We start from the raw sequence: 24,172 nt of genomic DNA on the forward strand, positions 1-24,172 counted from the left end.
AGAGGCCCGCGTACCGCAAAAAAAAAAAAAAAAAAAAAAAAAAAGATGGTGGGTCCACAGTTTTAGTGTGGGACTTGTGGAAATGGATTCTAAAGTCATATTTTTACATATATGGTGGAGAAAAAAAAACCCTCAAAGCTGCCAATTTAAATGTCAATAAGATTCAGTCACGCTACAGTAAGAGCACTGCGATATTTGTGATTTTTTTTTAATTTTCAATTTTGCCAAATTCAAAAATCCATAAAACTGAGCAAATGAGCATGATGCTAACAACCAGTGACTCCAGCTGAAAGTTCTATAATGTTCACTGTACTATTACTTTTAACTTTCCTGTAAATTTGCAAATATTCAAAATAAAAAAATGACAAATGTCTATAGTATTCAAGATACAATGAATGAAGTTAAAGAAACACAAGACACAGACACAAAGTATGTCACTGAAAATCACTGGTTTTAGAGTAAAAAAAAAAACGGCCCGAATTACAGGTAAAATCTTTCTTCTAAAAGAGAGCATGGGAGGGACATGTGACGTGCATTCAAAGAACAAATTGGTTTAGAAGCCAACAGAGACAGAACGCCATGCATATAATGTCCTCACCGACATCACCTCTTGAATTTTCAAAGTGGGTATGTTTTTCTTGATTCAACATTGGCTGCCCTGTCAAATCATGCAAATCCACTGACATGCACATTTACAAATGATTAAGTTTCCAAAAGTGTGAAACTTTCATTCAGGAGAGTCAGTATAACAAACCACTCTATAAAATAAAAACGTTTCCTAACTCTGAGGAATAAAATGTTTTATCAGTTGAACGCCTGAAAACTGTCTGATATTATGTATTTCCCATATACTATTTAAGTTGTCTAAGTTTTAAAGTGCATGGATTTGATTCTTGTTTGAAGTCTCAGCTAAATGATAAAGCTTCTCATTTCCTATTAGATCGATGGCTGAATGGTATCAGCTTAGCAAAAGAGCAAGTTGGTTTTTTTTTTAATCTTCATTTACTTTGAGATTTGAGACAGCACAATAGCAACCGCAAATCTGTCTTTTAGTGAAAAATAGAGTAAAAACCATATGCTGAGAATAATATCAATACTGAGACAATCCGCCCCAAACCTAATGTTCCCTTTAGGATACCCAGGCCTTCAAGCATGCCAGGTGGTACAACAGCACACCTTTCCCCTCCTCATAGGTTCCGAGAGAGACGGGAACTTAAAATGCAAGAGCTAACGAATAATGAATGGGCAGGTAACATGAAGAAGCAAGACGACGGGAAGCCAGTTCCTTTCAAAAGGCGACAGAGGTGACAGTCGGATGCAAGAGCCTGGAGGATGGACACAAGCAGACCCAAAGAGCAACAGGCTTAATTTCTGGGGATAGTACCGACTGCTGCATCATAGGCCTCAGAGATTGTCTACATATGACTCCTCCTCCCCTCTGCCATACTTACACTTCACCCTTTCTGTCTTAGTTCTCCACACCAATGACTGCCAATCGGATCACAAAGGAGAACTGAGGCTGTAATATGGGACACTAGGAATATGGGGCACTATGAAAACAAGTTTATGTACAGCTTGATAGCAGGGTCTAGGGAGACTGGAGGAGGAGAAGCAAGACATATTTGAAAAAAAATTGAGTATTACTCTGTAGACACTATAATAATCAAAGATACCTTAACTTTGTAAATAGCCTAAGATGATTCATAGAATCAACTATAAGGTCTTTTTTTTGGCGGGGGGGGGGCAGTTAAAAACATATGTACATTGTTAAAAGCATACATGGGAAATATTCACATTCAGTCAAGCCCGTTTTTGCAAGTTCCCTGAGATGGCATATAGAGATACACAACACAATGCAATGTTACAGCAGAAAGTCAATCATTTACAAAGATCATTTAGAATAAAGTCAAATTTCTCTTTCAACAAATGTGGTCTACAAGATAAATTACATCCTGATTGTTGGCTGTTGCTATAAATCTATTCAAATCAGGAAAAACCATCATATTTAAAGCTCTCCAAGTAATTTTGGCACAGGTCAAACCTTCGGGTTTTGTTCAGTCCCTGAGTTCTTTTAACAGGATAACTTCCGTTCAACCTCTTCCCCAGCCACCCGGCCCACTCCCCCGCACAACGCCCTGCAACCTGCCCTACACTCTCACTAACTCTAAGTCAAGCCCGAAGGCTACAACCTCTCTAACCGACCTGCTCTGCAGAAACCATAGAGCTTCTCTGGCTTGAAGAGTTATAGGTGGAAGAATCAAATGGGGTACATCTCATGCCTCCTGATTATTTCTAAAACTGCCTCCAAGGGTCAATGTTTTAATGTCTCCAGGGCCTTATGCCTCAGATGCTCATCCAAACACTGGATGGCAAAGAGGTCGATGTCCGTGTCGAACTTGTTGGCGAACAAGTGGTGCACACGCAGCATCCAGTTCAAGTCACCCGCTCCGAAAACGCACACGGAGCGCACGTGGACGCCGCTGCACGGCGGGTAGGGGGCGCCCTTGGAAATGTCACCTTCAAAGTACTGCCACTTGACAAACCTGGCAATTGCTTGCATGTCGGACATATCGTACTTATGGCTTAAGGACAGTGACCCTGGGACTTCGGGGATCCTCTGAATAGTGGCCCAGAGATACTCGTCCGGGCTGTATGTGTCTTTTGCCCACTCCATAAACTTTTGTATTTTTTCATTCTCGAGCACATACTCCACATACCTCCTACTGACCACAAAATAGGCACTGCCTGAAAACAGAGGTGTTTCAAGAGGAGGATGTATTTTGTCGGTCCCCATGTTTGTCAACTTTCCATTCACGACTGCATAATGCTTTTTCCACCTTTCTTTTTTATTGGATGGCATTCTCTCCGTTTCTAGGTTATTCTCGCCCATTAACGACTTGAGCTTCCTGACAATTTCCAGGTTGGTTTTAATAGGAAAATCCATACCGCAGAGATTTATCAAGTACTTCCAGTCTGCGTTCATTCGGTAGAGGTCCTGCATGCAGTTGAGGTCAGCCTGGACCCGGCTCCAAGATGCATACACAACGCTCTCCAGCTGACTGGCCACAAAGACATTACTGAAACAGGATGCAATGCCAATCACCGCGGCCAAAAAGGATTCCTCTGATTTTGTATCCACGTGAATGCAATAGAAATTCTGAGGCATATAAATGGCCCTCAGGAGCCTGTCAAGCATTTCAATTTTGTGATGAACCACTACAGAATATGCTATTGGAAACTCTGCCTCTTCCTTACTAAGGGGTTCTACAATATATTTGCGCTTCTTGATGAAAGAAGCACAATCACTGGTCATGTTTATGTAGTCATAGTTTGTCCATCGAGGGCGATTTCTAAATTTCACTGTTAGAATCTCAAGCTTTGCCTTTTGGATTTCATCTACATCACCCTGTAGAACTTTGGTACAATTAATATTACTACTAGGATTCTCTTCAAGCAGCTCCAAATGTCCAACGTTTACAAATTCAGGCTTTTGATGAATTCTTAAAACAGAGAAGGTGATCAGGGAAAAAACAAGAAGGAAGAAGTAGTATTTAGTGGGATAAGAAAAAAGTTTCCTCCTCCGCAGCTTCCTCAGCATTTCAACAACAATTGGGGACTTGGCTTTATTAAGGACAGTCTTCCAGGCTTCAAGCTGTAATGATTTCCCCTCTGTGGTGGCCTGGAGATTTGTCAGTTTGCATTTATCAGAAGTGCAAAGGCATCTTGAAATGGAGGGCAGCACTAAAAGAAAAATAGAAAGGATACATACATATATATATATATATATATATATATTTAAAAAATACAGTGTTTCATGACATCTTCTCAGGTTCAAAAACTGTTCTCTTTGCTACGAGGTCAGATGTTTAAGACAAAAACAAAGTGGGTCAATCAGAGGAAAGGAAGTAGTGTTATAGGATACCCATCATCTCCGGCATCAATGCCAGATTGTCTTTTTAAAAAAGCTGAGTACAAGGATATGCTAGAATATCCTACAATCAACATTTTACCTCTCAGGTATATTGAGGTGCAAAACACAGTTGAAGACCTAGGCTATAGTTATTGAATTCTCCATAGTTGGTGAGTTTTTGATCCTGTGCCAGTGCTAATTAGCACCCCTTGCCTTGAAATCATTCCTAATCTGGGTTCCTCCTGACACATCCATTAATGTCCATCAGTTGGTGTCAGCAGCCCCAAGTATTTGAAGAGATCAGATCCACTCTGCTCTTTACCAGCTTAGGAGTGGGAGTACACTGAAGGAGACATTCAGAAATGGCTGTGGCTTCTAAGAATCTTTGAAGGAAAAGCGGGTCAACTGGATTTTCAAACTGGAACAGAAAGGCTGAGGTGAAACCAGGTCAGATTTGGAACTGTTTTGGGTTGACCTCACTTTGTTCAGTTCCATACCAGGCACCACAGGAAGAGAAGACATACATAATCCAAAATAGAGAAACAGCCTAGCTGAAAAACAACACTTGTATGCAAATTGTAACTTATGAAAGACCCTTTGTCTATATTCAAAAAAACCCACTTTTATTATGTAAAATGTTTACAAATATACAGATATTGTTTTGTTTTCAAAAGTCAATTTTATTACTCGGCAATTGGTTCTAACAAAGAAAGGCAAAACTATCAATTGTCTCAAAACCAGATTTATAGAGATCTGAAAAGGTTTTAACACCAGAGTTAGCACTAGAACTTTTAAATATTTAATTAGGAAACAAATTGTGAATATTAATAATACAAATAAAAATAAATAACTGACCATCATTTGTACAGAGTAATGTTACAAAAAGTAGTTAGACTTTTTACCATTTAAATCAAGAAAAGTCGGGATCATTTAGTGCTCTGATTCCAGGTAACATCCTCTGCCCATGTAGAGTGCTTCTTATGCAGTCAGGTTTCTTAAATGTACCAGGCATCCAGCAATGCTGTTATGTCCCATGAGTCTTTTTTAAACAAAACACGTGAAACAAAAAGAAAAATTTGTGAAGGGATATATATGCCCACGTAAGTATACACACACACTCAGAAAGCATACTGGTAAACTAATTCGACATATTCACTTTTTTCTTCAAAATGATGGCTGGTCATATCCATTTTTTTCTTCAAAATGATGGCTCGTTGATTTCTCTTTTAAAACCTTCTCTCCAGTTTTTTTTTTTTTTTTTTTTTTTTTTTTTAGGCTATGTTTGTGGACTGCTAAAGGTTTGACGACATCCCACAATTTAGGTTGAACTTTTTCAGAGAAAACTCTAGGAGCATTTCCCAACATGTGTGCCAAGGAACAGCTTAATGGTCCTATATGATTGGAAAATCCAACATATCCTATGTGACTGTGAGGATTCCCAATGCTCACTGGCCCATTAAAGACAATCCTGCAATTGAATTAGCTGCTTATCTCATCTTCCTCCAACTATGTTGTCTACCACCCCACTCCAAACCTCTACTGGAAAGCAAACATTGGAAGATTCTGCTAAAATACTTATACATCTGAACTATTAACACATCAGATCCCTAAACAAAGTTATACCCTTAAGCAATCTCTGCTTAAGGCATTTAAGAAAATCTCTGACTAATCATTATTAGTCAGCTTCTAAGCTAACTAATAAAGCTAACAGAGACTTAAGTTGCCTCATGCAATAAAGAACACAGATTAACAAAATTAACCCAAGAAGGTCCATAACAACAATAAACCCTGGGCTGGGCAGGAGCAGAGGTCTGATTTCTAAAGTTGATGCATTATAAAATGTCCACTTTCAACAACAACAAAAAATTACAGGGCACGTAGAGAAACACAAGTCTGGCCCATACACAGAAAAAAGGGCTTCAATAAAAACTGTCCCGGGGGCTTCCCTGGTGGCGCAGTGGTTGAGAGTCCGCCTGCCAATGCAGGGGACATGGGTTCGTGCCCCGGTCCGGGAAGATCCCACATGCCACGGAGCGGCTGGGCCCGTGAGCCATGGCTGCTGAGCCTGCGCGCCCGGAGCCTGTGCTCCGCAATGGGAGAGGCCACAACGGTGAGAGGCCCACGTACCTCAAAAAAAAAAAAAAAAAAAAAAAAAACTGTCCCGGAGGAAACCCAAGCACTGGACTTAACTACACAAAGACTTTCAGTCAGTTATTATAAGTATGTTCAAAGAACTAAAGAACTAAATCAAACCATGAGAAAGATATTTAACCAAATTGAGAATTTCAATAAAGAAACAGAAATTATAAAAAAGAACCAACAGAATTGATTGTATTAAAAGTACAATAACTGAATTGAAAAACTGACTAGAGGGGCTCAACAGCAGGTATGCACTGACAGTAGAAGGAATCAATGGAACTGAGGAAAGGTCAAGAGAGAGTATCCAGTCTGAGGTACAAAAGGAAAAGAGAATTAAGAAAGATGACAGAGGCTCAGAGACCTGTGAGAAACCATTAAGCACATCAACAAATGCGTAACAGGAGTGTCAGAAAGAAAAGTGGAGGAAAGGGTGGGAGAGAAGGGTGAAAGAGGGGGCAGTCACAAGTATGGGGGAGGGGGTGAAGAAAAAAATTGAATAATGGCTGAAAACTTCCCAAATTTGACTTTATTTTGTTTACTGAAGTACAGTTGACGTACGATATTAGTTTCAGGTGTACAACATAGTGATTCAATACTTTATATATTATACTCCATTTAAAGTAATTGCCAAATAATGGCTTTATTTCCCTGTGCTGTATAATATATCTTTGTTGCTTATTTTATATATAATAGTTTGTGTCTCTTAATCCCATACACCTATTTTGCTCCTCCTCCCCTGCCCTCTCCCAACTGGTAATCACTAGTTTGTTCTCTGTATCTGTGAGGCTTGTTATATATATTCATTTGTTTTATTTTTTAGATTCCACATATAACTAATAACAGAGTATTGTCTTTCTCTGTATGACTTATTTCATTAAGCATAGTACTCTCTAGGTCCATCCACACTGTTGCAAATGGCAGGATTTCATTTTTACGGCTGAGTAATATTCCAGTGACGGGCAATTTAGTTTGTGTCCATATCTTGGCTATTGTAAATAACATTACTATGAACACTGGGGTACATGCATCTTTTCAAATTAGCATTTTCATTTTCTTCTTATATCCAGCAGAACTGCTGAATCATATGGTAGTTCTATTTTTAGTTTTTTGAGGAACCTCCATACTGTTTTCCATAGTGGCTGCACCAATTTACATTCCCACCAATAGTGTACTAGGGTTCCCTTTTCTCCACATCCTCATCAACATTTGTTATTTGTAGACTTTTGATGACAGCCATCTGACAGGTGTGAGGTGATATCTCATTGTGGTTTTGATTTGCATTTCCCTGATGATTAGAGACAAGCATTTTTTTCATATGGCTGTTGGCCATCTGTATATCTACTTTGGAAAAATGTCTAATCATGTCTTGTGCCCATTTTTTGATTGGGTTGTTTGTTTTTATATTGACTTGTATGAGCTGTTTACATATTTTAGATAATAGCCCCTTATTAGTCATATCATCTGCAAATATTTTCTCCCATTCAGTAGGTTGTCTTTTTGTCTTGTCCAGTGGTTTCCTTTGCTGTGCAAAGAGCTTTTAAGTTTAAAATTAGGTCCCATTGTTTATTTTTGCTTTTATTTCTTTTGCCTTAGGAGACAGTTCCCAAAAACTGTTGCTATAATTTATGTCAAAGAGCATTCTGCCCATGTTCTCTTCTAGGAGTTTTATGGTTTCAGGTCTTATATTTAGGTCTTTAATCTATTTTGAGTTTGTTTTTGTATATGGTGTGAAGAAATGTTCTTCTAATCTTGTTCTTCTACATATAGCTATCCAGTTTTCCCAACAACACTTATTGAAGAGACTCTTTTCTCCACTGTAAATTCTTGCCTCCTTTGTCACAGACTAATTAACCATAAGTGTGTAGGTTTATTTCCAGGCTCTCTATTCTGGTCCATTGATCTATGTGTCTGTTTTTGTGCCTGTACCACACTGTTTTGAATGCTGTAGCTTTATAGTATGTTCTGAAGTCACGAAGGTGATATCTCTAGAAAAAATCTGAATAATGGCTGAAACTTCCCAAATTTGACTTTAAAAAATTAATCTGAATATCCAAGAGACTCAATGAGCTCCAAGTATGCAAAATGGGACAATGACTTTGGCAGACACTTTAGCAGTTTCTTACAAAGCTAAATATAGGCTAATCATTCAACCCAGTAATCACACTCTTAGCTATTTACCCAAACTGAACATGTATGTACACACAAAAACAAGCATATGAATGTTTACAGCAGCTTTATTCATAATTGCCAAAAACTGGAAGCAATCAAGATGTCTTTCAATAGGTGAATGAATAAACAATTTGTGGTACATCTATAAAATGGAATATTATTCAGTGATTTTTCAAAAAATCAGCTACCAATCTATTAAAAGACATGGAGGAAGCTTAAACGCATACTGCAAAGTGACATAAGCCAATGTGAAAAGGCTACTGTATGAGTCCAAAGGCTACTGTATGAGTCCAAAGATATGATAGTCTGGAAAAGGCAAAACTATAAGGACAATAAAAGTTCAGCATTTACTAGGGATTTGAAGGAAAGAAGGAACAGATGAATAGGTACAGAACAGGGCATTTTTAGGGTGATGAAACTATTCTATAGGATACTGTTACAGTGGTTAAAGGATACTATGCATTTGTCCAAACCCAAAGAATTGTACAACACAAAGACTGACCCCTCTTAATTATAATTAATAATGTATCAATATTGTTTCATCACTTGTAACAAATGTACCACACTTGTGCAAGACACTAATAGGGAAAACAATGTGAGCAGGTTTATGAGAACTCTGTACTCTCTGTGTAATTTTTCTGTAAACTTAAAACTGCTCTAAAAAATAATCTATTAAAATTGAAAAAAAATTAATCTGTACATTCAAGAAGCTCAGTGACTTCCAAGGATGATAAACTCAAATAAATTCACATCTAGATACTTCTTAAACTGTTGAAAGACAACTTGAAAATAACATGAGAAAAGTGATTATACAAGGGGTCCTCAAAATTGAAAGCTTCAAATCAGAAACAATGGAGACCAGAAGGTAATGAATAACATATTCAATGGACAGAAATAAAAAAGATTCAACCAAGAATTCTATAATCAGCAAAATAGTTTTTCAAAAACAATGAGAAATTAAGACATTTCTGGATAAATGAAAACTAAGAGAATTCATCACTAGCAGACCTGTCCAAAAGAAATACTAAATAGAGTCCTTCAGAATGAAAAGAAAGGATACTAGACAGTAACTCAAATCCACATGAAGAAATAAAAAGCATCTATAAAAGTATATACACAGGAAATGTAATTTTCTATGAACAGTTTTCCCATCTGATTTAAAAGATAACTACATAAAGTAGTAATTATAACACTGTATTGATAGGATTATAATGTATAAAGATGTGATTTATATAGTAGTAATAGTATAAAGGAGGAAAGGGGAACAGAGCTATATCAAAGTTTTTGAATGCTATTGAAATTAAGTTGGTATTAATCTAAAGTAGAATGTTTTAAGTTAAGAAGGTTCATTTCTTTGTAATTCCAAGGGCAATCACTTTAAAAAAGCTCAAAAGCATACAGTAAAGGAAACATCAAGGGAATTAAAATAGTACACAGGAAAATATCTAATACATAAGAATACAGCAATTGAGAAAGAGAGGAACAAAAAAGACATAAGGCACACAAATAACAAAATAGCAAACATAAATCCTACCTTATCTGTAATTATAATAAATATAAATGGACTAAAACCTCCAATCAAAAGGCAGTGATTGGCAAAATAGATTTTTTTCTAAAAATGATCCAACTATATGATGTCTACAAGAGACATGGTTTAGATTGAGAGACACAACTAGGTTTAAGTAAAAGAATGTAAGCAGATATACTACACAAATAAATACCAAAAAAAGAGCTAGAGTAATCATACTAATCGGATGAAACAGACTTAAAGACAAAAATTATTAGACAAAGAACATTTTATAATTATAAAACGAATAAAAAGGAGAAGGTCAACAAGGAAACAGAAGACTTGACCAACATTATAGACCAACTAGACCTAACAGACATCTATAGAACAGCTTCACCGAACAGCAAAACACACATCCTCCTCAAGGACACATGGAACATTCTCCAAGATGGGCCATATGCTAGACTATCAAACAAATCTTATTAAGTTTAAAAAGACTGAAATGATGGAACATATGTCCTTCACTACAAAAGAGTGAAATTAGAAGTCAACAACAGAAGAAAATTTGAGAAATTCACAAATATGTGAAAATTAAACTATACACTCCTAAATAACCAACAGGTCAAAGAAGAAATCACTAGGCAAATCAGAAACTACTGATATAAATGACATGAAAACAAAAACAAAAAAACTTACAGGATGCAGCAAAAGCAGTGTTCAAGAGGAATGTATATCTATAAACACCTATATTTTTAAAATATCAACCTTACATACCAACCTTACATAAATAGAAAGGATTATAAGGGAATAATATGAAAAGCCATCATCCAATAAAATTAGATAATCTGGATAAATGGCCAAATTCTTAAACAGAGAAACACAAACTACAGAAAGTGATTCAAGAGGAAATAGAAAATCTGAACAGAGCTGTAATGACAATTACCAAAAACCCTCCCACAAAAAAAAGCCCAGGCCCAGATGACTTCACTGGTGAATTTTACATTTAAAGAAGAATTAAATAAAAATCCTTCCAAAACTTTTATTAAAAAAATGGAATAGGAGTGAACATTTCCCAACTCACTCTATGATGCCAGTAATCGAATACCCTGATAACAAAAGCAGATGATGACATCACAAGAAAACTATAGATCAATATCACTTAGAGACACAAAAATTCTCAACACAATACCAGCAAACCAAATCCAGCAACATACAAAGGATTATATGCCAGGACCACATGGGTTTTAATCCAGGAATGTAAAATTGGTTTAACATGGAAAAGTCAATGTAACACACCCTATTAATAGAATAAATAATTACTCCATAATCAGAATAGACACAGAAAAAAGCATTTGACAGAATCAACACCACTTCATGATAGAAACAGTAAAATAAACTAGGAATAAAAAGGAATTTCCTCAACCTGATAAGCCATCTATGAAAAATGGACAGCTAACAGCACATCTTAATGGTAAACGACTAGAGTCTCCCCCGCTAAGATCAGGAACAAGAAAAGGATGTCCACTCTTGTTACTTTTATTACATTTTACTGGAGGATCTAGGAAAAGCAATTAGGGAAGAAAAAGAAATAAAAGTCATCAAGTTTAAAATGAAAGAATTAACACTATCTCTATTTGTAAGTGACATAATCTTGTTTATAGAAAACCCTAAGAAAAACACACACAAAAATTAGAATGAATTTAACAAGTTTGCAAGATTCAAGATTATACAAAAATGCAGTTGTATTTCCATATATTAGCAATAAAGAATCCAAAAATAAAAAGAAAGTAATTCAATGTATAATAACATCCAAAAGAATAAAATAGCTGAAAGAAACAATTCAACAGAAGAAGTATAAGACTGTTGAAAACATTTCGTTGAAAAAATTTAAGACAATGGAAAGACATTCTACATTCATAACTTAAGACTCAATATTGTAAAGATGGCAATACACCCAATAATTAACCAATAATTTTCCTATCAAACTTCAGTTGCCTTTTTTAGCAAAAATTGACAAGCTGATCCTAAAATTCATGTGGAAATTCAGGGGACGCAGGATAGACAAAACAGTCTTGAAAAAGACCATAGTTGGAAGACTCACATTTCCCAATTCCAAAATTTACTATAAATGCTATGGTAGGAGAAATGGTATGGTACTGGTACAAGAAGACATACAGAACAATGGAATAGAATCCAAGAAATAAACTCTTACATTTACAGTCAACTGATTTTTGATATGGCTACCAAGAAAATTCAATGAGGAAAGAACAGTGTTTTAAGTAAATGGTGTTGGTACAACTGGATATCCGCATCCAAAAGAATGAGGGTGTGTCCCTATCTCACAGCATATACAAAATAGCATATGCCCCCAAAATGGATAAAATATCTAAATACAAGAGCTAAAACTAAAAAGAAAACAGGGGTAAATCTGCATGACCTGGAATTTGGCAATGGATTCTTAGATATGACACCAAAAGCCCAAGCAATAAAAGAAAAAAAAATTGATGAACTAAACCATCAAAATTTAAAACTTTTGTGGTTCAAAGAACACCATCAAAAAAGTGAAAACAGGGCTTCCCTGGTGGTGCAGTGGTTGAGAGTCCTCCTGCCGATGCAGGGGACACAGGTTTGTGTCCCGGTCCGGGAAGATCCCACATGCCGCGGAGCGGCTGGGCCCGTGAGCCATGGCCGCTGAGCCTGCGCGTCCGGAGCCTGTGCTCCGCAACGGGAGAGGTCACAGCAGTGAGAGGCCCGCGTACCGCAAACAAAAAAAAAGGGAAAACACAACCCACAGGATAAAAGAAAATGTTTTCAAATCATTTATTTGATAAATATCCAGAATATATAAAGAACTCTTACAACTCAACCAAAAAACAAAAGACTAGCACCTGTGGAATTTTTTTTTTGTTTCTTTTATTTGCTTTTATTTTTGGCCGCGTTGGGTCTTTGTTGCTGCACACGGGCTTTTCTCTAGTTGCGGCGAGCGGGGGCTATTCTTCGCTGTGGTGCACGGGCTTCTCATTGAAGTGGCTTCTCTTGTTGCAGAGCATGGGCTCTAGGCACGTGGGCTTCAGTAGCTGTGGCCTGCGGGCTCAGTAGTTGTGGAGCACAGGCTTAGTTGCTCCGTAGCATGTGGGATCTTCCCGAACCAGGGCTCGAGCCTGTGTGCCCTGCTTTGGCAGGAGGATTCTTAACCACTGCACCACAAGGGAAGCCCATGTGGAGTTTTTTAAACAAGAAGTAGAAGAACTATCCTAAACAGATTTTTTTAAAGAATGTGCGTTCATAGTCACCCCAAAATTCATACGGAAAAGACAAGTTCCTGACCAAAAACTTGGATCTCACCTCAAGAAACTGGCCAGAAACTTAGATCTCACCTCAAAAAAGCCTTGTCTTTACCATTCTCATCCACATCCTAAACATCCATCATGCTTTGAAAAATGCTTTTTAAAATGTAAAATCATGAGTCTCAGGTTGTAACATGATGGATAAGTGTCTGTAAAGTAGGTAAGCGTGTGAGAAAACAAGTCTATTTTATTAATAATGTTGTTGTGTATTTATCACCATGGAGAATAGAGAAGATACATTTCTTCCAATGATGTATCATTCAAAGTATTTAACTAGCCTAACTTCAAGATATAGAACATTCCCTTAAACAAAACTTGGCTAAGAGTTAGGAGAAGGTGAAGGGAAAATAAGAGTTCATTAAGAAAGGGATTTCTATGTGGAAGAGTTTAAAGGGAGGCATAAATGTCCGCATACTATATTATTTCAATGGAACTTCAGTCATCAAACATTACTTAGTTTAAGCACACACAAAGAATATTGAAAATATTAAAGAACAAATAACAGGGGACTTCCCTGGTGGCGCAGTGGTTAAAAATCCGCCTGCCAATTCAGGGGATATGGGTTCGAGCCCTGGTCCGGAAAGATCCCACATACGGCAGAGCAACTAAGCCCATGCACCACAACTACTGAGCCTGTGTGTCACAATTACTGAAGCCCACGCACCTAGAGCTTGTGCTCCACAACAAGAGAAGCCACAGCAATGAGAAGCCAGCACCCCACAACAAAGAGTAGTCCCCACTCGCCGCAACTAGAGAAAGCCCGTGCCCAGCAATGAAGACCCAATGCAGCCAACAATAAATAAATGTATAAAATAAATAAATAATAAAATTAAAAAATAAAAATGAAAAACAAATAACAAAAATATGGCAGAGGTTCATACCGCTGGGCCCAGTGTTCCTTCACCTTCAGATTTCACAAATCACATAGATTTCTTGAAGGATGTGGAGTGGGATTAGTCAATGAGGCCAATGACTGAACAATAAGAACCATTCTAAATAACCAAAGCTCATGAATTCTGAGATAGCAAGAAAAATAAAAGTCCCAGATACATACCAAGGCTTCCTCACCCAGGACCTACTACAGGACTTGGCAACTGTCATGTGAGTGCCCCGGAAAAGGTCCTTCACTGGAATACTGATGCCTTTCCTAAAAGAGGAGACAGTCACACTAAGTGAACCCAAGGACAATAAATATCGAGATCTCATCTCCTTCCCTATTTCCAGCTGTCAGCTCCCAGAACTTTGGGAGCCAAGACAATGCAGGAGTTTATTGTCTACGGAATCCAACCAGGACAAGTGACAAAGACTTAATCATGCTGCTTACATTGGGAATGCCCCCCAAATGTTCAAGGAGACAGACTTGCACAGGGAAAAGAAAACTACTAATAATATCCTCAGAGAGGTAAGAAAAGGTATTGTATACAATTAATCAATATGCAAGACAGACTGTATTATCTAAAAACAGGCAGAAAAATACTACCATACCATATGCTCTTCCGAAATGTGATCTTCCCACCCTTCAATCAAGAAGTGGTCAAAACTCCCTTCCCCTTGAATTTGGACAACCTTATGTTTACCCTGACCAGTGTGGAGTTTGGCAGAAGTGCTACTACGTGACCACCAAGATTAGGTCATATAAAACCACGTAGCTTCTACCTGGTTGTCTTGGAAAATGTGCTCTCCAGAAGCTCCCCGCCAGAGGGAAAGTTCACTTCTCATGTTGCAAGAAGCCACACAGAGAGGCCACACATTGGTACCCAAGTCAACAGTCCCAGCTGAACCCAGTCTTCAATTCATCCCAGCCCAGGTGCCAGCCACGTGAGTGAAGAAGCCACAGATGACTCCAGCCCCTAGTCAGTCAAGTCTTAACTGAATTCCTGACCCACAGAATGTGTGAGCAAAAAATAAAACAGCAATGTTTTATGTTACTATGTTTGGGGTGGTTTGCCTCACAACAATGATTAGAACAAACAAGAAACCACATAAACAGAACACCTGGCAAATAAAAAGCTCTTAAAACTTAATAACATGACAGCAAAAACTGAAAAACTCAATAGAAGCATTGGAAAATAAAGTTGAGAAAAACTCTCGGGAGGTTAAGCAAATAGGCAAACTACCTGATGGAAAATTAGAGAAAAAAATATAGTACTTTAGAGAACCAGACCAGGAGATCCACCATCCGAATTGTACCTCCAAAAAGAGAAAACAGAAAAAATGGAAGTAAATAATTAAATCAATTAAATAATTCAAGACTGTATTTCAAAACAAAGGGATGGTTTCCAGATTGAAAAGTCCCTTGGAATACCAACATGATGGGTGAAAACAAACCCACACCAAGACATACGTACTAATCATGAAATGTCAGAGCACTGGTAAAAAGGTAAAAAGAGTTATGTAGGTTTCAGGGGGGAGGGGGGCGGATGGTGTAATAATCCACATGAAAAAGATTCAGAAGCAAAATGTCTTCATACTTCATAAAAACCAACCAAAGAAGCCAGATGATAATGGAGCAATGCCTCCAAAGTACTAAAAGAAACTGAATTCCAGATGAGAATTCTTAGAACCAGATGAACTACTAAGTAAATTAAGGGTAAAATAAAAACATTTTACATATTAAGAAAGGCAAGCCTTCAAAATATTTACCATTATGCATCCTTTTTCAGGAAGCTACTGGAGGATGAGCTCCATCAAAACTAAAGTATAAACCAAGAAAGAGGAAAACATTAGAATCAGAAACTGTTTCACAATACCAGAAGGAAGGAAAGGAAATACCAGCAGGACAGTAAAGGAACACCCTAGGCTGTGTGTGTAATAGGCCACAGACAAATATAGAAGATGGAAGTGGGTCAGAAGGCCCTGGAAGAGATGTCTTCAAGAAGATGAAATGGAAGGAATAACTGATGGGAATCAGCATATTGAAAGCCAATGTAAGCAACTGGCAGAGTTTGGGGTGAATCTGTAATAACTACATTGAAAAAAAGCAAATGAAGGGAGTTGAGGAAATAATTATCATTGACTTGAAAGAAATCAGAATCATGAGATGATGACAAAATCAATCACAGTGTAATCCGTGGCTTAGCTTGGGAGAGCATCAGTATTAATAACTTAAACACTGTTTTCCCCGAGATTCAACAACACTATATTAGGAGCACAGAGCAATGGCAGGGATGGGTGTTGAAACACAGGGGTTGTACACTTTGACCAGCATCACATAACTGGCCATAGGGGGTGTTTAGAATTACATTGCTGTTCCACGCAAAAGGCCTCTTTCTCATTTTATTCTTCCACCAAGTGCTCTTTGCATTCAACAGCTCAATGGTAAGGATCTGATCAAAAACTTACAGTAGAGGTAAAGACTACAACTAATGCAGGCTTGTTTGCACAGTGATAAATAGATGAGGAGATGCACATAAGAGAAGTCCAAAAACCATTGATCATCAGATCTAGATTTCAGCTTGGAATAAGTAAGAAACATCAGAAGACCTTACAACGTAAAAAAATAAGTGCTATAGCGGCATTTCAAAATTAAAATCTACTAGATATGACTAGCACGTGCCTCTGTATTTTATTTATTTATTTTTACATCTTTATTGGAGTGTAATTGCTTTACAATGTTGTGTTACTTTCTGCTGTATAACAAAGTGAATCAGCTATACATATACGTATATCCCTATATCCCCTCCCTCTTGCGCCTCCCTCCCACCCTCCCTATCCCACCCCTCTAGGTGGTCACAAAGCACCGAGCTGATCTCCCTGTGCTATGAGGCTGCTTCCGACTAGCTATCTCTTTCACATTTGGGAGTCTATATATGTCCACGCCACTCTCTCACTTCGTTCCAGCTTAGCCTACCCCCGCCCGACCCCGTGTCTTCAAGTCCATTCTCTACGTCTGCGTCTTTATTCCTGTCCTGCCCCTAGGTTCATGAGAATCATTTTTTTTTAGATTCCATATATATACATTAGCATATGGTATTTGTTTTTCTCATTCTGACTTACTTCACTCTGTATGACAGACTCTAGATCCATCCACCTCACTACAACTAACTTGATTTCGTTTCTTTTTGCCTCTGTATTTTAAAATGAACCAAGTCCAAAATGATGATATTCATCTCAGTCACACACTTACTAGTTTAATTTAGAAAACTATCACCATATAAAGAAGCAAATGAAACAAAATGTTTAAAGAAATGAGCTACATGTGGCTCAGGCTATCTTCTCCTTAATTTCTTTTTTAATAATAGAAAGGCAAAGCAGGAAGAGGGAGAGAGGGGGAATAATATATATTTTATTATAAATTAATATGACATAACATATTCAGAATTTGGAAGGAAAAGGATTTACCATATTTACATGACTATTCACATACTTACGTACACACCTCTAAGAACAATCAGGATTTCCTTGTTCAGCCTCTAATTACACCTAAGACTCCTAGACAAAGAGATAGTGTCCATCAACAGATGAATGGATGAAGGTGTTGGGGACGGGGGGCGTGTACTACTCAGCCATAAAAACGAATGAAACCCTGCCATCAGCAACAACGTGGATGGACTTGGAGGGCATTATGCTAAGTGAAATAAGTCAGACAAAGAAAGACAAATACTGTATGATATCACTTACATGTGGAATCTAAAAAATACAACAGGGGGTGGGAGGAATTGGGAGATTGGAATTGACATATATACACTATTGATACTATGTATAAAATATAAATAACTAATGAGAACCTACTGATTAGCACAGGGGACTCTACTCGATGCTCTATGGTGACCTAAATGGGAAGGAAATCCAAAAATGAGGGGATATATGTATACGTATAGCTGATTCACTTTGCTATACAGTAGAAACTAACACAACATTGTAAAGCAACTATACTCCAATAAAAAGTAATTTAAAAAATAAACAAAAAATACAACAAACTAGTGAATATAACAAAAAAGAAACAAACTCACAGATATAGACAACAAACTAGTGGTTACCAGTGGGGAGAGGGATGAGGGGAGAGGCATTATAGGGGTAGGGATTAAGAGGTACAAACTATTATGTAAAAAGTAAGCTACAAGGATACATTGTACAACACAAGGAATATAGTCAATATTTTATAATAACTATAAATGGAGCATAACCTTTAAAAACTGTGAATCACTATATTGTATACCTGTAACTTATATCACACCACGTCAACTATACTTCAATTAAAAATTAAATTTTAAAAAGTAAAAAAGGGACTTCCCTGTTGGTGCAGTGGTTAAGAATCCGCCTGCCAATGCAAGGGACACAGGTTCAATCCCTGGTCTGGGAAGATCCCACATGCCGCAGAGCAACTAAGCCCACGCGCCACAACTACTGAGCCTGAGCTCTAGAGCCCGTGAGCCACAACTACTGAAGCCCCTGTGCCCAGAGCCCGTGCTCTGAAACAAGAGAAGCCACCGCAATGAGAAGCCCACGCACCGCAATGAAGAGTAGCCCCCGCTCACTGCAACTAGAGAAAGCCCACGCACAGCAACAAAAACTGAATGCAGCCAAAAAAATAAATTAAAAAAAAGAGAGATAGGAAGGGCTCTGCACTGGTTAGCTTTGTTAACCTTTGTTAAGGTTAAAGCTGACAGATATAACTGTCAACTATAATAAAAGAAAGGAGAAGTTAAAAAGGTAAATTCTTTTCTTCAACAATTTCCACCAAAGTAATTCTGGTTTAAATCCAAATAAAACTACTACAGATAAGAATAATTCTACCTATTGCCTATTGTACCATTTTTTAAGTACTGGAAATATTCTTTCTTAAAAAAGTACACACCGGCCTTCCCTGGTGGTGCAGTGGTTAAGAATCCGCCTGCCAATGCAGGGGACACGGGTTCGAGCCCTGGGCCGGGAAGATCCCACATGCCACGGAGCAACTAAGCCTGTGCGCCACGACTACTGAGCCTGAGCTCTAGAGCCCGCAAGCCACAACTACTGAGCCTGAGCTCTAGAGTCCGCAAGCCACAACTACTGAGCCCGCATGCCACAACTACTGAAACCTGTGTGCCTAGAGCCCGTGTTCTGCAACGAGAGAAGCCACCGCAGTGGGAAGCCCATGCACCGCAATGAGCAGCAGCCCCCACTCGCCACAACTAGAGAAAGCCCATGTGCAAAAACGAAGATCCAATGCAGCCAAAAATAATAAATTAAATAAATAAAAATTGTAAAAGAAAAGTACACACACACACACGTGTACACACCATGTATGTGCACACATCTGTGTGCCTGTATAAACAAATAGCTGGATCGATAAATCAGGGTTCACAACCTATTGCCCTTCTGCAGCAGGAAGCATGGTCTAAGTTCAGTCACTCTTTAGTTTCACTGAATACTCCTCCGGGGCTCAATTTCAGACTACAAGGACTACTGTTCTGTGGCCCAGAGGCTGTGGCGGGAGGAAAATACTATTATGATTGATGCCAAGGCCATGCAAGTATCTCAGAGGATCGTGACTCAAGCCACGGTGCCCAAATGCCACCCTGAAGCAGGCCAATGGAAGGAGTGGGAAGCAGGTAAGATCCCAAGGCAGAGGCCTTGCCAACCAGGGTGGGGTTCTTTCTGCCACCTGCACCTCCATGGCCTCACGTCATCCAAGGGTACCCGGTCTCTGTCTCCTGACAGCTGTGCCCTGACTGAAGGGTGGTCTCTGCTGCCTAGTGAGTCTGCCTAGTGAGTCTGTGACTCACTGCAGTGAACTCCCTAGCTTCTCTGAGGTCTCATGTTAAAACGAACTCCTGAGACTCCACAATGCCTGCCTCTCCAGACTGGCCAGGAACAGCTCTTGGGGTCCGCATACCTCAGCACCAAACTCCACAGTTTAGGTCGTTGTCTCCCAGAATCCATCCCAGAGTTTCCCTGGGCTCCAGCCAAGGAAACATAGGCAACAGGGGACTTTCTATAACCAAACTGGACCATGTTTCCTATGCTCCCTTGGGAAAGGGCGCTTTCTACACCAACTAAAGCCAGATGGTGTGATGGAGGGAGAAGAGGGCCCATGTCTCACTTCTTCAGACCCCCATGTCCTAGAGCCAGACACAGAATGCAGCACAGAGAATTGCTTGGTTATATTTGTTGAAAGAAAGAAAGTCTCTCTCAAGTGAAGCCCACGTTCCTCTGCTAAAAATTGAACATCTATCCTCTCTCCCTTTTGAATGTCAGAGAAGGGTTCTGTCACCAGTTCTCTACACTTGCAGCAAGGGCTATCCTATTTTAGAGAGTCTATCAAAAAGAACAGGCTGTTTAAAGATGAAATTATAGTAAATGATTAAACCCCTCAAAGAACTGAGGAAATGGCACCAAACTTTTGAAAGCTAGAGGGACTGAGTGGTAACTGACTTGGAGATCTCAGAAAGCTGAACCTGAAGCAGGCAGAGGAGAAAGCTGAGAGGCAACTCAACTTACAGCACAGCTCCCCCTACCCCGCACCTCCCACCATCAGCCATCTGCTCCTCCTCAGAAGGCTCCGGAACTGGCAACACAACTCCTCTGGAAGCGGTGTGTGAAGTGGAGTTAAACTCCACTGAGTGAAAATCTACTTAAAAGACTGTTAAGACTCCCAGACCCCTATTCTTCATAACCCAGTAAATACCCTTCCGGGCCTCAGTGAAAAGCTCTGGAAAATGTGAAACAGAGGGTATCTGACCTGGAGGGTACAAGGCACAGCTGAGGGCAGGAGTACCGACCTGAAAACAAGGGAATTAAGTCACAGGTCCTCATTTCCAGAACACTGGCAGGCAGGCATATATATCCCCCAGGCCTCGGCCTCAGATAAGAGAAAACTACCCGATATCCAAGAAAAGCTCATGACACAAAAGAGATCAGAAGAAACAGAAAAAACAGAGGAGAGTATCAGTTAACTATTTCCATATAATCAAACACAATTCCTAATGACTGAGAAGAACAACAATTTATGGTTTCTCACTACTTTTAGAATTGGTTGGGCAGTCCTTCTGGCTTTACCTGGGCTCACCTAGGCGGCTGCATGCATATGGAGGACTGTCTGGGTTGGAGGGTTCCATACAGATCGTTCACATCTGCACATGGTACTGGACGCTAGCTGGGGTGCCTCTCATCATCTGCTAGTCTGGACAAGATTCCTCACTTGGCAGCTGCATGGCAGCATACCAAGAGAACACAGCAGCTCCAAAGCCTCATAAGGGCTAAGCTCCAGAACATACACAACATCACTTCTGTCACCTTCTATTAGTCAGAGAAAGTCAGCAGGCCAGCCATGATTGCAGAGGAAGTAAGCTTCTACTTCTGGATAGGAAGACAAGCAAAATCAATTGCAAGGGGGCAGGGATACTGCAATGGGAGGAATCTGTATCCATTAAATATACTGTCACATGGAGAAATTAAGATCAAGAGATGAAAACTGCAACAACAAAATCCTAGTGCTATTGTCGGCAAAGGCATAAGAGAAACTAGTGCAGCCATGAAACAAGAACAAGAGACTATGAAAAAGGAACAGAGAATAAAAATGAGCTCTTAGGGAGAGGGGCAGAGTCAAGAGGGCAGAGTAGGAGGACGTGGAGTTCACGTCTCCTCATAGGTATGACAGGGGTGCGTCGGAGCGCCTGCTGGACACTGGAGGAGGACCTCAGACACAGGGGTACAGGAGGGGTCCCGGCACAGCCAGGTGGGACAAGGGAGGGAAGAGGGGGGAGGACGGGTGGAGACGGGATGGGGCCGGTGACCTGGGGTTGGATGGGAGGAGGAGAGGTTCCCACAGTCAGGGGGACCCACTCATGGTGGGGGGATCGGCAGGGACAGGAGGGGACCTTTGGGGGACCACCACCCCTGACAGAGCCTCCTCCGGCTGTGTCACATCCCCAAAGCCTCTTCTGGCTGAGTGGGTCCCGGTGGATCTGAGCACCACACCCCCGCCCCCTGCCACAAAGCCTCCTCCAGCTATGTCGGCCCCTGTGGACATGCCCACGGAAGCCTGCACCCCAGCTGGCCTACACGGGCTCATATACTCCAGGTCAGCTTCAGGAGCAGATGCTGGTGAAAGGAAAACATGCAGAGGTGGGGCTGATACAGTGGATCCAGAGACCTACCTAGAGGTCTTGGAGGCCCTCCTGGGGAGGCGGGGGTTGGATGTGGCTCACGTGAGGGCAAGGACACTGACAGCAGAGCCACCAGTGAGTTTTTATTTTTTTATTTATTTTTTTAATTCTTTCTTTTTTTTTTGCTCTTGCGCTTTGTTTTGTTGTTGTTTAATTTTTATTTTTTCTAATATTTTTTATTTTCCTAATTTTATTCTGTTTTTTAATCTTTGTTATTCTTCTGATCTTTTTCATTTGTTGTCTGTTTTTTGGGGGGGTATCTTTTTTTTCTTTTTTGCCACGCTGCACGGCTTGTGGGGTCTCGGTTCCCAGGCCATGGGTCAGGCCTGAGTCCCTGTGGTGGGAATGCCAAGTCCAAGCCACTGGACTAACAGAGAACTTCAAGCCCTAGGGAATATTAGTCAGTGTCGGCCCTCCCAGAGGTTCCCATCTCGGCACCAAGACATGGCTCCACCCAACTGACTGCAAACTCCAGCGATGGACACCTCAGGCCAAACAACCAGCAAGAGAGGAACACAGCCCAAGCCATCAACAAAAATGAGATGGCAGAGAAATACATTACAGACAAAGGAGCAAGGTAAAAACCTACAAGAAAGATAAATGAAGAGGACATAGGCAATCTACCTGAAAAATAATTCAGAGTAATGACAGTAAAGATGATCCAAAATCTCGGAAATCGAATGGAGGCACAGATCGAGAAAATACAAGAAATGTTTAATAAGGATCTAGAAGAACTAAAGAACAAACAGTGATGAACAACACAGTAAATGAAATGAAAAATACACTAGAAGGAATCAACAGCAGAATAACTGAGGCAGAATGAATAAGTGAACTGGAAGACAGAATGGTGGAAATAACTTCCAAGGAGCAGAATACAGGAAAAAGAATGAAAAGAACTGAGGAAAATCTCAGAGACCTCTGGGACAACATTAAACACCCAACATTCAAATTATAGGGGTCCCAGAAAAAGAAGAGAAAGAGAAAGGGTCTGAGAAAATATTTGAAGAGATTAGAGTTGAAAACTTCCTTAACATGGAAAAGGAAATAGCCACCCAAGTCCAGGAAGCACAGAAAGTCCCACATAGGATAAACCCAAGGAGAAACACACTGAGACATATTAATCAAACTAACAAAAATTAAACTCAAAGAAAAAGTATTAAAAGCATCAAGGGAAAAGCAACAAATAACATACAAGGGAAACCCCATAAGGTTATCAGCTGATTTTTCAGTAGAAACTCTGCAGGCCAGAAGAGAGTGGCAGGATATATTTAAAGTGATGAAAGGGAAAAACCTACAACCAAGATTACTCTACCCAGCAAGGATCTCATTCAGATTCGACAGAGAAATTAAAACCTTTACAGACAAGCAAAAGCTAAGAGAATTCAGCACCACCAACAAATGCCAAACTTCTCTAGGAGGGAAACACAAGAGAAGAAAAGACCTACAAAAACAAACCCAAAACAATTAAGAAAATGGTAATAGGTACATACATATCAATAATTACCTTAAATGCAAATGGATTAAATGCTCCAACCAAAAGACACAGACTGGCTGAATGGATACAATAACAAGACCCCTATATATGCTGTCTACAAGAGACCCACTTCAGACCTAAGGATACATACAGACTGAAAGTGAGGAGGTGTAAAAAGATATTCCATGCACTACATAATGATCAAGGGATCAATTCAAGAAGAAGATATAACAATTATAAATATTTATGCACCCAGCGTAGGAGCACCTCAATACATAAGGCAAATGCTAACAGCCATAAAAGGAGAAATCAACAGTAACACAATAATTGTGGGGGACTTTAACACCCCAATTACAGCAATAGAAGCAATGGACAGATCATCCAGACAGAAAATTAATAAGGAAACACAAGCTTTAAATGACACATTAGACCAGATAGACTTACATATTTATTATAAATCACAGTATCAGTCACATACCTAGTAAGTGAGAGAGCTAAGATTCAAACCTACACAATCTGGCCCCCAAGTTTATACTA

At 39.5% G+C, this 24,172-nt stretch overlaps 1 protein-coding gene across 1 annotated transcript in view; it reads right to left on the reverse strand.

Annotated features, from left to right (window-relative positions):
- Positions 1–2,257: 2,257 nt before the first annotated feature.
- The window catches only part of GCNT1 (glucosaminyl (N-acetyl) transferase 1), a 57,570-nt gene continuing 35,655 nt past the window's right edge, over positions 2,258–24,172 (reverse strand). Inside the window, exons 3-4 of the mRNA XM_060013419.1 lie at positions 4,813–4,949; positions 2,258–3,741 (exon numbers count right to left, since the gene is read on the reverse strand). Coding sequence (XP_059869402.1) covers positions 2,312–3,741; positions 4,813–4,840 — 1,458 coding nt within the window. The 5' untranslated portion in view covers positions 4,841–4,949 and the 3' untranslated portion in view covers positions 2,258–2,311. The remainder of the gene's footprint in view (positions 3,742–4,812; positions 4,950–24,172) is intronic.

Source organism: Delphinus delphis, chromosome 6, assembly GCF_949987515.2.
Source record: "Delphinus delphis chromosome 6, mDelDel1.2, whole genome shotgun sequence".
NCBI lineage: Eukaryota > Metazoa > Chordata > Mammalia > Artiodactyla > Delphinidae > Delphinus > Delphinus delphis.